This window comes from Trematomus bernacchii, unplaced genomic scaffold, assembly GCF_902827165.1.
Source record: "Trematomus bernacchii unplaced genomic scaffold, fTreBer1.1, whole genome shotgun sequence".
Taxonomy (NCBI): domain Eukaryota; kingdom Metazoa; phylum Chordata; class Actinopteri; order Perciformes; family Nototheniidae; genus Trematomus; species Trematomus bernacchii.
Genome location: NW_022987688.1, coordinates 146807 through 162310, shown reverse-complemented (window position 1 = coordinate 162310; position 15504 = coordinate 146807). Strand labels below are relative to the sequence as shown.

General features: G+C 42.0%; 1 protein-coding gene across 1 annotated transcript; it reads right to left on the bottom strand.

Annotated features, from left to right (window-relative positions):
- Positions 1–587: 587 nt before the first annotated feature.
- kiaa0930 (KIAA0930 ortholog) lies at positions 588–14719 on the bottom strand. The gene is made up of 11 exons (XM_034137027.1): positions 14530–14719; positions 13605–13900; positions 10529–10668; positions 10023–10127; positions 7791–7868; positions 7608–7709; positions 6859–6999; positions 6449–6637; positions 4303–4462; positions 3774–3929; positions 588–2895 (listed from the first exon to the last, which is right to left on the bottom strand). Exons 2-11 carry the CDS (start codon positions 13729–13731, stop codon positions 2855–2857), a joined length of 1239 nt encoding a protein of 412 aa, XP_033992918.1. The 5' UTR covers positions 13732–13900; positions 14530–14719; the 3' UTR covers positions 588–2854.
- Positions 14720–15504: the final 785 nt, after the last annotated feature.

Here is a 15504-nt window from a genome sequence, read left to right as displayed (position 1 = left end):
CTCTGTGTGTGTGTCTCTCTCTGTGTGTGTGTGTCTCTCTCAGTGTATGTGTGTCTCTCTGTATGTGTCTCTCTCTGTGTGTGTGTATCTCTCTGTGTGTGTGTGTGTCTCTCAGTGTGTGTCTCTCTCTGTGTGTGTGTGTGTGTCTCTCTGTGTGTGTCTCTCTTTGTGTGTGTGTGTGTCTCTCTGTGTGTGTGTCTCTCTCTCTGTGTGTGTGTGTGTGTGTGTGTGTGCAGTTTGGCAGGAGGAGAAGCGGTGGCTGCTCCGTGTCTTAGAGTGAGTGTGTGTGTCTCTCAGTGTGTGTGTGTGTGTGTGTCTCAGTGTGTGTGTGTGTGTGTCTCTCAGTGTGTGTGTGTGTCGAGGTAATTAAACAAGTAATCTTCATAATTGAACCTCCAGTCACTGATGTTGGCGTCTCCACATATCGTCCTCTCTCAGATTCAAGGCTTCACAGAGGGAGGAAACTATCAACAAAAAAACATCCGGAAGTTTTGATTCCCTTTTTAAAATAATTTCACTATTTCTTTCTTCTTTCTTCAAGTCTCCTCCAGTTCCTTTAATCTGAGTTTCAAACATCTTTCTTCAAGTCTCCTCCAGTTCCTTTAATCTGAGTTTCAAACAAAGTAAAAATGTAACGCTGAGTTTCTCTACTTTCATGTCGTAGTGGAAAAAAATAGTAATCATTTTTTAATGACAGATTAAAGGGTTAATACAAAAGAATACAGTGTCAGGGTAACGGTACCACGTCCACACGGCAGCGGGCGTTGAAGCTTGCCGGTGGGCGTGTCTGGCGTGTGACCAACAACCAATCACATGAATCTCCTGCCCCCGGACACACAAGCACTGATCTGATTGGCTGGCGCTTCCGTCGACACTTGAAAAGCTGAACGGAGGCAAAGCGCCGCGACGGGACCACAATGCAGTTCGGCAAAGCGTGACGTCACCCCATTCAAAGTGAAGGGGAAGCGTCTCCGTGTGGACGCGCCGTCAGAGGTAAGATTTTTGGGGAAAGAACGAAGAATTTCTTCAATAAAATTGGAAATTTAACTCCGAAATGTTGAGTTGATTAGTCAGCGGAGCGAAACAGAGACTACGTTTTGACAAAGAATTAAACTTCGCCTTTAATTTATTTGTTATATATATTTTTATAGAATTGATCCGTTCGTTGAGTCGCAAAGAAAATATTTAATATTAAAAAATTCTTAATATTTTTTAGAGTAAAGTCATTTTTTCTGTGTCTTTTCAGAATAAAATCATTTTCAAGGTAAAATTCCCCTTTTTTTGTATTTAATGATTTCATCCTTATAATACATTTGACATAATATTTGCTGGTTGTGCTTCTTCGTTGGTATTTCAGCACTTTTTTCTACCTAAATAATGACATTTAAATCTAAATATTCTGTTTTATAGACAGATTTCCTTCGTTAGTCTCTGAGAATATACGTGTTAGTTGAGCGGTAAGTGTGTAAATAATAATAATAATAATAAATATGAATCCTTCAACAGAAACTCCCTCTACGTCCCGTCGTTGCAGATTTATATAAAAACAAAGAAGGATCTGGAGTGGAGGCGTCTGCGTGAGAAAAGCAGCGGTTATTATTTACAGAAACACACGATCTCCACTTCCTGTCCAGAGTTCAGCCAATCCCTCCGCTTCCTGAGGTCATGTGACGCAGCAGGAGATAAAGAAGTAGAAGAAGAAGAAGAAGAGGCACTTCCTGAATGGCTGGTAGTTCTCCTGGTGAAGCAGGGGTGTTTGGTTATTGTAGTTCTTTTGTGAGTTGTAGTCCTCCGGGTGAAGCAGGGCTCTGGTTGTTGTTCTGTTTTTTTTAAGGATTTGTAGTTTCCTGGAAGTTGGTTGCAGTCCTCTGGGTGTTGTAGTCCTCTGGGAGTTGTAGTCCTCTGGGAATTGGTTGTAGTCCTCTGGAAGTTGGTTGCAGTCCTCTGGGAGTTGTAGTCCTCTGGGAGTTGTAGTCCTCTGGGAGTTGTAGTCCTCTGGGAATTGGTTGTAGTCCTCTGGAAGTTGGTTGCAGTCCTCTGGGAGTTGTAGTCCTCTGGGAATTGGTTGTAGTCCTCTGGGTGTTGTAGTCCTCTGGGAATTGGTTGTAGTCCTCTGGAAGTTGGTTGCAGTCCTCTGGGAGTTGTAGTCCTCTGGGAATTGGTTGTAGTCCTCTGGGTGTTGTAGTCCTCTGGGAATTGGTTGTAGTCCTCTGGAAGTTGGTTGCAGTCCTCTGGGAGTTGTAGTCCTCTGGAAGTTGGTTGCAGTCCTCTGGGTGTTGTAGTCCTCTGGGAATTGGTTGTAGTCCTCTGGAAGTTGGTTGCAGTCCTCTGGGAGTTGTAGTCCTCTGGGAATTGGTTGTAGTTCTCTGGGAATTGGTTGTAGTCCTCTGGAAGTTGGTTGCAGTCCTCTGGGTGTTGTAGTCCTCTGGGAATTGGTTGTAGTTCTCTGGGAATTGGTTGTAGTCCTCTGGGAGTTGTAGTCCTCTGGGAATTGGTTGTAGTCCTCTGGGAGTTGTAGTCCTCTGGGAATTGGTTGTAGTCCTCTGGGAGTTGTAGTCCTCTGGGAATTGGTTGTAGTCCTCTGGGAGTTGTAGTCCTCTGGGAATTGGTTGTAGTTCTCTCGGGAAAGCAGGTTTTGGAAGTTGTAGTTCTCTGGGATTCTTAATGTATGTGGGGTTGCAGTCCTCTGGGAGTTGTAGTTCTATTGGTGTTGGTTGTAATATTCTGCGAACCGTAGTCCTTTGGAAGTTATTGTTTCTCTGGGAGCTGTAGTTCTCTGGGAGCTGTAGTTCTCTGGGAGTTGTAGTTCTCTGCTGCAGGAGGCACTTGGTGGAGACGAGGCTCTGAGGAGCTGCTATGTCATCAGGATCGGCTTCTGACGAACCTCCAGGATATCTGAGGGGATCAAATAAAACAGGTAGACATTTATAACCACTCCTACAAAGGGGGTGTGTGTGTGTGTGTGTGTGTGTGTGTGTATCTGCTGTGATGTGAGTGAGTGAGTGAGTGTGTGTGTACCTGCTGTGATGCAGTGTGTGTGTGTGTGTGTGTGTATCTGCTGTGATGTGAGTGAGTGAGTGAGTGAGTATCTGATGTGAGTGTGTGTGTGTGTGTGTGTGTGTATCTGCTGTGATGTGAGTGAGTGTGTGTGTGTGTGTGTGTGTGTGTATCTGCTGTGATGTGAGTGAGTGTGTGTGCGTGTGTGTGTGTGTGTGTGTGTGTGTATCTGCTGTGATGTGAGTGAGTGAGTGAGTGAGTGTGTGTATCTGAGTGTGTGGGTGTGTGTGTGAACCTGCTGTGATGCAGTGTGAGTGTGTGTGCGTGTGCGTGTGTGTGTGTGTGTGTATCTGCTGTGATGTGAGTGAGTGAGTGAGTGTGTGTATCTGAGTGTGTGGGTGTGTGAACCTGCTGTGATGCAGTGTGTGTGTGTGTGTGTGTGTGTGTGTGTGTGTGTGTGTGTGTGTGTGTGTGTGTGCTGTGATGTGAGTGAGTTAGTGTGTGTGTGTGTGTGTGTGTGTGTGTGTGTGTGTGTGTGTGTGTGTGTGTGTGTGTGTGTGTGTGTGTGTGTGCTGTGATGTGAGTGAGTTAGTGTGTGTGTGTGTATCTGCTGTGATGTGAGTGTGTGTGTGTGTGTGTATCTGCTGTGATGTGAGTGTGTGTGTGTGTGTGTGTATCTGCTGTGATGTGAGTGAGTGTGTGTATCTGAGTGTGTGGGTGTGTGAACCTGCTGTGATGCTGTGTGTGTGTGTGTGTGTGTGTGTGTGTGTGTGTACCTGCTGTGATGCGGTGCAGTGGCAGGGTAACGTAGGTCAGGTGGGAGAACAACAGGAAGTAGTCATCGGTTCGGTTCAGTTTGAGCCAGGATCCGACCAATGAGCGGCCGGTACCGGAGAGAGAGCGGGAGCGCAGGTTAGAGGTGGCGTGCAGCTCTGAAATACATATATATATATATATATATAATTATAATTATTCATGTTTATATTATGAACAAACATCTTTACTAATTAAAGCTGGAAAACAATCCTGACAAGAGTTTCTACTTCCTGTTTTGTGAGGCTTTCAGTCCAGCCAGAATACTTTGTCATGACTTTTCTATTGACTCCTTCAAAATAAAAGCACAACATTCAGCATCTTCTGAGGCATGCTTCAAAAATAAAATCGGAAATTCGCCTTTTTCTAAAGAATCCTTCAAAAATAAAAGCAGAAATCAGCCTCTTTCCATTGAATACTACAAAATAAAAGCACAAAATGTAACCTTTTTCTAATGAATCCTTCAAAATAAAGTAGTGTGTGTGTGTGTACCCTCGTCCTCCTCCTCCCTGAAAAACTCTTCGCTGTCATTGGCCGAGTGACTCTTCTTCATCTCCGCACAGCGACTCCTCGGGATCTTCCTCCTCAGAGATGGGGAGAAGAAAGAGGGGCGTGTCCTCTCGGGGGTGGGGGGGGTGCTGAACGACGTCACCTGACCACAACACACACACACACTACTTAAAATACACAGTTAATAAGTATATTTACTTTCACTATTCTGCCTAGCAACAGTCAAAGGTTATCAGAATTATTCTAACAAATGCCCAGCTCTGTTGTGATTGGTTAGCTGGCTGGCTCTGTTGTGATTGGTTAGCTGGCTGGCTCTGTTGTGATTGGTTAGCTGGCTGGCTCTGTTGTGATTGGTTAGCTGGCTGGCTCTGTTGTGATTGGTTAGCTGGCTGGCTCTGTTGTGATTGGTCACCAGCTCAGAGATGTCCCGCCCCTTAGTCTATATAATAATATTTAGTTTCACATTTCTTTTACTTCTTGTACTTAAACTACATTTCCTTCAAAATAAAAGTAGGAATTCATTCTTTGTAATGGCTCCTACAAAATAAAAGCAGAAATCAGCCTTTTTTCTAAGGAATTCTTCAAAAGAAAAGTAGTGTGTTTTTTTACTTCTCGTACTTAAACTACATTTTCTGATAACAGTGACATACTTATACTTCAGTGAGGGCTCGAGTACTTCCTCCAACTCAAACTGATAATACTGACTTGTTCCTTTGACTTTACCCGTCTCCTAAAACCTGTCCTCAGCTGCTGCTCAGCTTCTATCGTCTGAGTAAATAATGTGTGAGTGTTTCCTGAGTCAGTCTGTAAAGAAGTCTCTCAGCGTTTATTATTCATCTCGACCTCATTTCAGTTTTCGCTCTGAGCTCAAATGAAACGTTGAGTTTATTCTTCTGTTTCCAGACGGACGCAGACAAACAGGAAGTGAAACAAATCTCCTAAATCTGCTGACAGGAGGTTTTTTAAGGTAAAATCAGCTGATGTAATGTGTTTTTATGTTCAATAGAAACGACAACAAATACGGCTTCAAGCAGAATGATTGTTGAGATAAAAACATTTTGCATTTTGGAGATGACCTATTTAACAATGCTCTGCAGTAATTGGAGATGTTGGCTTCACAATTTGTACAAAAAGATGTCAAGAAAATTAGAACTTTGTGATCAGAAATGTCTCAAAATATGTAGAAGTGAACATTTTCCAGAACAAATGTGTCCATTTTCCAAAAAAGTGTGAAAAGACATCCAAAATTGTAGACATGTTTTAATTGTGTAGAAAAAGTGTAAACAATGTCGAGCATATTTGTAGGAAACATTAGAATAAATTGGGAAGATGTCATAAAAAGAGGGAAAAACGACCACAATATCCTAAACCAAAAACTCTGAAAATCTTCTTAAAAATGTGGAATAATATCCTGAAAAACGAATAAAATTAAGTGTCAGAAAATTAAATGATATTAAGTAACAGCAGGTAAATCCAACCTGTATCAACACACCATGCAGCGTTAAGAAGTGTGTTTGTTTCGCTCACCCTCTCGTGCACCTGGTCCTCCTCGGTGTTCAAATTTATAATTTTTTTTTATTGTTTGGAAAAAGTGTAAACGATGTCTGGCATATTTGTACAAAAAAAGTCAAAAGTGTGAAACATTTTTTTCCCAAGAGGAACACAAAGAGGAAACGGTCCCGAAGAATTGGAAAATGTGGAAAAATGTCATAAAAACATTGGGAAAAATGCCCACAATATCCTTAAAGAAAAGTGTGAAAATGATCTGCAAAAAGCCTCAAATGTCCAGAAATAGTGGGAATAAAAATGTGTAAAAATAAGTGTCAGAAAAGTGTCTGAAAATTAAGTAATAACAGGTAACCCTAACCTTTATCCAACACACTGCATGAGGTGTGTTTGTTTCCCTCACCCTCCGTTAATAAGTGTACATTAGGTGCGTTTGTTTCCCTCACCCTCTCGTGCAGCGTTAATAAGTGAGGTGCGTTTGTTTCCCTCACCCTGCGTTAATAAGTGTACATTAGGTGCGTTTGTTTCCCTCACCCTCTCGTGCAGCGTTAATAAGTGAGGTGCGTTTGTTTCCCTCACCCTGCGTTAATAAGTGTACATTAGGTGTGTTTGTTTCCCTCACCCTCTCGTGCAGCGGGGACACCTGGTCCTCTTCGGTGCCGCAGGGCGACGTGTCCCCGGTTGGGACTCGGCTGACGGCCATCTCTGCGTGACCTTTGCCCTGCGGACCCTTCATCCTCACAAACTCCATGTTGTTGTATTTATAGAAACCGAACGACATGCGCTGAGCCATCTTCGCTGCCACGCTCACCTGCAGACACACACAGGGAAACAGCACGTTAGCCTGTTAGCACGTTAGCTCACCTGCAGACACACACACATGTTTATTTACACACACAGGTAGTATAAATATAAAACTGATTTGATTCTGTTTTATTATTGGAATAATTTTTCCCTCCATATCTTTGTGTTCAAAATGAAAGCAAAACTGTTAGCACGTTAGCCTGTTAGCACGTTAGCCTGTTAGCTTACCCGGTTGTCGTAGACCTTCTTCAGCGCCTCGTATCGGATGGACCCCTGGAAGATGACTCCCTGGAAGGTGTTGCTCTTATCGCTCGCAACCAGCTCCACACACACCATCTCCCCCTCGCCCACCGTCATGTCGCTGAACACCTGCACACACACACACACACACACACACACACACACACACACACACACACACACACACACACACACACACACACACCACACACACACCACACACACACACACACACACACACACCACACACACACACACACACACACACACACACACACACACACACACACACACACACACACACACAACACACAACACACACACACACACACACACACACACACACACACACACCCCTCAACATTTTTATTTTTTCCTCAAAATGTTCATTTTTTCCCAAAATGTTATTTATTTTTTCACAATTTTAATTTTTATGTTCAAAATATTCTTTTTTTTCAAATTGTCATTTATTTTCCTCCAATAATTTTTTCAGATTTTCTAAATTTCATTTTTCCATAGAATTGGATTATTTCTTCAAATGTAGACATTTGTTCAAAATTTGAATTTCTTTAGAAACTTAAATTTATTTTCAAAACTTCACTTTTTCTCATGATTTGAATTTTTCCGAGATTTTCACTTTTTTCTCAGAATTGTATTTATTTTTCAGACTGGTCTCTGGGAAATATATTAAAATACTAACAAACACCTGAACAGCATTTCATATAATTAGTGGTCACCTCCTCAAAGTTGTCGATCATGAAGAAGATGTTGGGGTAGCTCATCTTGGACTCCTCTCCTTTGCTGTCCATGGCGTGTTTACTGGGAGACGCAAACACCTCCTGTGGAGAAACACACAGATCATCATTTTGTATTAACTAATGAATAAAGTACAATAAAGGTCATTATTGTAGAGTTCATACCTGACATTTCTTCTTGTGGATGTGGATGTCTCCGGCGTCTGAGCGCGTGCAGACCGCACACGTCACCACGTAATCCAACTGTATACATTATCATAAAATCAGTGTACAAATATCACTATTAGGGCTGTCAGTCGATTAAAATATTTAATCGCGATTAATCGCAAATTAATCGCACATTTTTTATCTGTTCTAAATGTACCTTAGAGGGATATTTTTCAAGTTTTTAATACTCTTATCAACATATGAGTGGACACATATGCTTTATATGTTTGTTTATTATCATTTGAACAATGACAAATATTCTCATGAATATTAAACACAACAACCTGAACATTACAAATATTCGCCTCAATTCAACCTGGAACCTCTCTCATACAATAATACTGTGTGTGTGTGTGTGTGTGTGTGTGTGTGTGTGTGTGTGTGTGTGTGTGTGTGTGTGTGTGTGTGTGTGTGTGTGTGTGTGTGTGTGTGTGTGTGTGTGTGTGTGTGTGTGTGTTGGAGCTATGTGCAGCTCAAGGCATATATGCCTGTGTGTATGAGCTGTGTTGCGCGCACTATCCGTGCTGAGTGTGCTGTCTGGCTACCTGCATAAAGTCAAGTGCTCGGCGCAGTTGTCGGCGAAATGTCGCTCCTCTGTTTTCATTGAAACAGCTCCTTATATCCGTTAGCTCAGCTAGCTAGAACCAGATGCTAACAACAACACGTAAGGTGTGCTTCGCTCGCGCCACACATACACACACCCTCCCGGTCCTCCCGATGGCCAGTCCGGGCCTGCCGGTGAGCGTGGAAGTGTGGTCTGCCACAAGCGGGCGGCAGGAGCGGGGCTGTCAGCATCAGCTTGTAGATGGTATTTTAAACTCGATGCGCTCTGAAACTACGGCGGCCGAGGACAAAAAATACACATGCGTTAATCGCGTTAAAATAATTAGTGGCGTTAATTTTTTTTTGCGTTAACGCGTTATTAACGCGTTAACTTGACAGCCCGAATCACTATACAACATTTTCTTCTAAAATACAGTCACTTTTCTCTCTTGTTGCTCCTTTGTCTCGTGTGTTATCGTCAAAGTGTCTGACATTTATATTAAAAACTGAAGTTAAATGATTTTTGTAACTTAAAAAAAGTTATATTTTAAAGTATTTTGGAAAAGCTTTATTCTGTAGAAAAAGAACCCAAGATGACTGAGTCACATGAGAAATCCAATAATGATTATAGTTTGTAACTTCCTGAGACGATGAAGGAACGTTGACGCCAGCGTTTCCGCCAGGGGGGCGTCTTGCCGTCATTTGACGCCCCAGCTCGGGACGCCCTGAACTCGAGCCGATGGCGTCCAAAAAAATGTATAATTCGAGAGAATTTTCTGTGCGCTGCTCCTCTAGCTTGGAACACTATGCAAAAAATATTGAAACTCAGCATTTTGATTCCCTTGCATCGTTTTAAAGCACGGCTGGATGAAATGTTATTGGATACCTGTAAATGTAAATAGATGCTAATTTATACCCCTGTAATTATGTTGTGATGTCCTTTTGTTTTCTGTTGTTTTTATGTGTAACTAATGTACCGCAGGTCTCCCTTGAAAAAGAGATCGTTGATCTCAATGGGATTTTTTAACCTGGATAAATAAAGGCTACAAACAAACAAACAAGAAGATGGAGAGTTTTTATCGCTTGAAATGACGAAAAGGAAAAAGGACATCCCTCTGTTGGAGGGGCGAAGGAGTCTGGTGGGATTCTATTCAGAGTATTGCTGATCGTTTCCCCGACATCGCCGGTGCCTGCTACAGGACAACACGGAACGTGCGCGATTTGGACGCGATGAGCGAGGGGTGGAGCGCGCGCCGGAGCCTCGCAGCGGCTCACTGAGGCTCCGTGGTAAACTGTGGTAACGTGAAGAGCCGTTTGGGAGCCGAGCCAAATGATCCGGCTCACTGACGTAAAGAGATAGTATCTATAAGGGACGGCTCGATTCACGCTCTCTCAGACCTGGTCTGCCGGAGCCACTGGTTGACGCCATGAAAACATCCCATCAATATTTACCATTTTATTGACATGACTTCCGTCTTTTTATACGTTTATAGACATGTTTAAATTGTACTTATTATTCAAATGAGTTATTCTGTATTGTATGGATCTCTGGGGGAAAATATAAAGGAAAAACGTAAATAAATGCCGTTACCGTAAAATGAAAACATATATTTCTAAAGATTCAAAGTGTGTGTGAAACGTTCTGACCTTCTGCAGGATGAGGTTCAGGTACACGCTCTCCTCCCAGTCGATGTCGGGGTCTCCGAGGCCCGGAAGCTTCTTCGAGTCTCTCCTGTACACCTCCACCTCCACCTGAAACACACACACACACACACACACACACACACACACACACACACACACACACACACACACACACACACACACACACACACACACACACACACACACACACACACACACACACACACACACACACACACACACACACACACACACACACACACACACACACACACACACACACACACACACACACACACACACACACACACACACACACACACACACACACACACCACACACACACACACACACACACACACACACACACACACACACACACACACACACACACACACACACACACACACACACACACACACACACACACACTTCCACTAATTGACTAACCAATTAAATCTCTACCAGCAGCTCGTTATTGATCACATGTTATTGATCGATCAGCTGACCTTCTTTCCGTCGCTCAGGTCGGCGCCCAGCTTCCTGCGGACGTAGAACAGCATGTCGTCCTTCAGAGGAGCGAACTTCTCCATGAAATACGTGGAGAACATCCAGGTCCAGAACACGATGCGGTCGTCCTTAAAACAGCCTGCGGGGACATTTCATCAAATATCATACATATATAATTAAATATAATAAAATATATAATGAATAAATATATAATTAAATATAATAAAATATATAATACAAAATGATAAATGACCTGCACGGAAACACAATAACAGTTTAAGTTTATATTAAATACCAAAACAACCTAAAAATGCATAATCGAATATTAAAATGAATTGAACTAATGATTTTCTAATTATTAAATTATGTAATCCTTAATTTATTATATTGTATAATTCTATCAGTTTTTATTAATCTAGCTTTTTAACTAATTTTAGAGCCTTTTCAAAGTATCATTTATTTAAAGATGTAATCATTTATTTATTGTATTATTATTTATATATATTTTAATGTATTTATCTTTAAAGTATTCAGTAAAGTGTTTCTGCACCGAGATAACAAATTGCATTATGGGTAATCTAATTGAATGTGTCTGTGAGGCTTAACGAGGTTAGCTTTGATCCGCTTTAGTTTAATTTAATTGAAAACACCAGAGCAGGAACAGGAGAAGGTCAACGTGTCGGGGGGGCTTTTATTCTGAAAGGGTGCCAACAGCACTTCCTGTTCAGGTGTTTCACTGAGGATTCAATATTAAAATGCAAACTAATAATAATAATAAAATGAAAACCGGGTATTTTTTAATAAATAAAAGTGTAATTATGTCCAATTTAATATTAAAAATAAATGTGGTTAATAAATGGTTGAAATAAATAAATATGTAATAAATAAAAACATAATAAATGAATATAACATACAGATATAAATTAATTAAAAAGGCCTAATTAAAAGATAAATAGATATGTAGGTAATGAATTAAATAAATACAAATTAAAAGATCAAATAAATAAATATGAAATGCATTTAAAGAAATTTAAAATGTATGAAATAAAGTGAATTTTTTATAAATACACAAATTAAACGAAAGATAGATATGTAATAAATCAAAGACGTTAATAAAACAGATGTAATGAATAAATGATACTCAATCTAAAAATAGAGACACATCCAATCCTCCGTGGAGCAGCAATAAAAACTAAATCAATACGGCTTATTATGAATTTGAACGATTAATACCTGATCAATATTTCAGACCACAGAATCTCTCAATAAACCAACAGTAAACAATCTGCTCTCTGACGACACCGCAACAAATATTAAATATTCAGCACATGTGTAAAAAAGTCTGAGAGTGAGTCACCATGCAGACACTGAAGAGAGTGTGTGTGTGTGTCTGTGTGTGTGTGTGTGTGTGTGTGTGCCTGTGTCTGTGTGTCTGTGTGTGTGTGTGTGCCTGTGTGTGTGTCTGTGCGTGTGTGTGTGTGTGTGCCTGTGTGTGTGCATGTGCCTGTGTGTGTGTGTGTGTGTATGTGTGTATGTGTGTGTGTGTGTTGCCTGTGTCTGTCTGTACCTGTGTGTGTGTGTGTGTGTGTGTGTGTGTGTGTGTGTGTGTTGCCTGTGTGTGTGCGTGTGTGTGTGTGCGTGTGTGTGCCTGTGTGTGTGTGTGTGTGCCTGTGTGTGTGTGTGTGTGTGTGCCTGTGTGTGTGTGCCTGTGTGTGTGTGTGTGTGTGTGTGTGTGTGTGTGTGTGTGTGTGTGTGTGTGTGTGTGTGTGTGTAGGAGAATACAGATCTGTAATAAAAACATGAGAATACAAAAACCTCCGTACGGAAAGATGTACCTTCCTGTCTTCAGGGTCGTCATGACGACGAATGAATATCCATTATATTAGGAGCTGTTTCCATGTCACTGTAGACGTGTAGCATGTCTGAAAGGTGGTGTCACTGTAGACGTGTAGCATGTCTGAAAGGTGGTGTCACTGTAGACGTGTAGCATGTCTGAAAGGTGGTGTCACTGTAGACGTGTAGCATGTCTGAAAGGTGGTGTCACTGTAGACGTGTAGCATGTCTGAAAGGTGGTGTCACTGTAGACGTGTAGCATGTCTGAAAGGTGGTGTCACTGTAGACGTGTAGCATGTCTGAAAGGTGGTGTCACTGTAGACGTGTAGCATGTCTGAAAGGTGGTGTCGTTTCTTTTTGGACATTTTGAGTATTTCTTAGGTATTTTTGCATCTGTTTTTGGACGAGACATTGTCTCTATTCATTTCCGTGTTGGTTTGAAGTCTCTTTTTTGGTTAAGTGTCTGTTTTTGGTCTCTTTGCGTCTACCCAACAACGTATATCAGCTGTAACCTCAGACACATGGTCTCCTTAATATCTGCTCTGCTCACTGGCTGCCTCTCCGCTCTGGATCCTCTCATGCATGTGTGAATATAAACGTGTGTATTTGTACAACAAAAAGTGCATGTGTGCACGAGTATAACTGTGTGTATTCGATGTACCTGTATAATAATAATGCATGAATATCAAAAAACAGAGTGGAAAACTGAATTTCCCTCTCGGGGGATCAATAAAGGTCCATCTTCTTCGTATCTCCAGTGTTGCCTCTCCTGCAGCCTGTCCCCCCTCTCTAAGGACCCTCTCCCGGCGGTGTTAAAGACCCCCTCTAAGCCCCTCTCTTCCCGGTATATAAACCTCACCACAATCCGCTCTCCCCGGTGTTAAAGACCCCCTCTCCCTGGTGTATTAGACCCCCTCTCCCTGGTGTATTAGACCCCCTCTCCCCGGTATGTAAACCTTAACACACACCCCTCTCCCCGGTGTTTCAGACCCTCTCCCCGGTATATAAACCTTAACAGACCCCCTCTCTAAAGCCCCCCTCTCCCCGGTATATAAACCTTAACACACACCCCTCTCCCCGGTATATAAACCTTAACAGACCCCCTCTCTAAAGCACCCCTCTCCCCGGTATATAAACCTTAACACACACCCCTCTCTCCCCGGTATATAAACCTTAACAGAGCCTCTTTCCCCGGTGTTAACGCCCCCCTTTCAGACCCTCTCTCCCGGGTATATTCCTCACCCAGGCCGCTGATCTCCTGCCGGCCGCTGATCCGGACCCTTTCCTCCGCGATGGCCTTCAGCATCTCCAGCAGAGACCCGTCTCCCTCCGCCTGATCCTCGGAATTCAACCCGGGGAAGGACGCCATCTCCGGGCGGCTGGGACCATCCCCCGGTTCCTCCGCAGGTGTTTCCCGGGGAGAGGGGAGCTGTGTAGCCGCTGACAGGAGCTGAAAGTCGGGCTTTTTTGAAGGAGAGGAGAGAGACTGTGGAGCTTCTGATGGAAACACCCCTCACACTTCCGGTAACAACACGAGGCTTTTAAAGGGACAGAAACAGCGGTGTTACAGGGAGGGAAGTCACCTGGATTATTTTTATTATATTTTAAATGTAAATAAAGAACGCCAGTTAATTAATGGATTACATTAAATTAAAGTTATTTAACAATGTTTCTGTGAAGATAAAGTAGTAAAACTCTCCCTTATTATATGTAAAACAACACAATGGGAGCTTTAATATCATAAATGCAGGTGTAAACTCAAGTCTGGGTGATTTAACTACATTAAAAAATATACTTAAACGTTTTTAAAGGTTAAATATAAAGGATTAGATTATATGTATTTGTTATTTGATGATATACCGAGGTATAATACAGAAAAATAAGAAGTAGAATCCGGGTCCGCTGTCCTCCGGTGCTCAGCGGGTCATAAATCAAGCGCACCCGTGTTATCATTGCTGTTAGCCGGTAGGGGGAAGCCGGATAGTTCCCGCCCGGCTGGCTTGTCTGACTCAAAAACTAACTACAGCTAAAGCTTACATTAGGTCAAATTTAGGCTTTTAAACCAACTTTTACTACTTTAAAATACCGAATTAAATAACGGAATCTATAAGACGAGTTTCAGTGCCTCGTTGGAGAAATTAAACAGTTATTTAAGGTGTTTTATTACCTGTCTGCTGCTTTAATCTCGGTCATTTTACGTCCGTTGGAACAACTGTGCTGATTATGTGACTGGCGTAATGACGTCAGGTTAACGTCAACGGCTATATTCATTGTGTTTTAACCGTCTCTAAATACTTATAATTACAAATTAAACGGTGACAAAAAACGTCTGTATTTCTCCATCAGGTCACATGATTTAGCGGGTGACAGCATTCTTCATCACACCGGTGTTACACCACTCTAAACTCCGCCCGCCTGAAAGGGAACCTCTTCGTCTGTTAAACACACGCACCCTTTGTTTTAAGACAAAAGATGACGTCATTGTCTCATGATCTCCCGACCGTGGAAATAATATGGATTTAAAGAGACCTTATTTTATTTTATTTAATCATCTGATTTAAGTTTAGGTCAAATATATAAAATAAAACAGTCAAAATGTTGTATAAAATAATAAAAAACAAACATATATATTAATATAAGTAAATAACATTGGACTCCTTTGTTTACTTTCGGAACACGGTGACATCACTATGCAACACCTGCGCTCCTATTGGCTAGTGCTTCAACACATTGTACGTGATAAGCTAAAGGGGCGGGACATCTCTGAGCAGGTTGACCAATCACAACAGAGCTAACCAATCAGAGCAGAATGAGGTCCAATAAAAACATAATAAAAGACGGCAAAATAGAAATTATTATTTTATTAAAAGAAGTTACAAAACCCTCCGTTCTGATTTATCTGATTTATTACCTTTAAAATGTACGCTAATGTTAATTATAAGGGTCATAATGAGTTGTAAATAAAGACTCTTCATGTTCAGATGTGTGCCGTTTTATTTCTAAGAAGAAGGGCGTCAGATGAACCCTACTCATGGACGCGGGAAGGGGGGGTGCTGAGTGGGCTGCAGCACCCCCATCTGCGAGGCTCCACTAGCACCCGCACCCCCAAACGCGGCTCACCTACAGTGCAAGCGCGCCACAG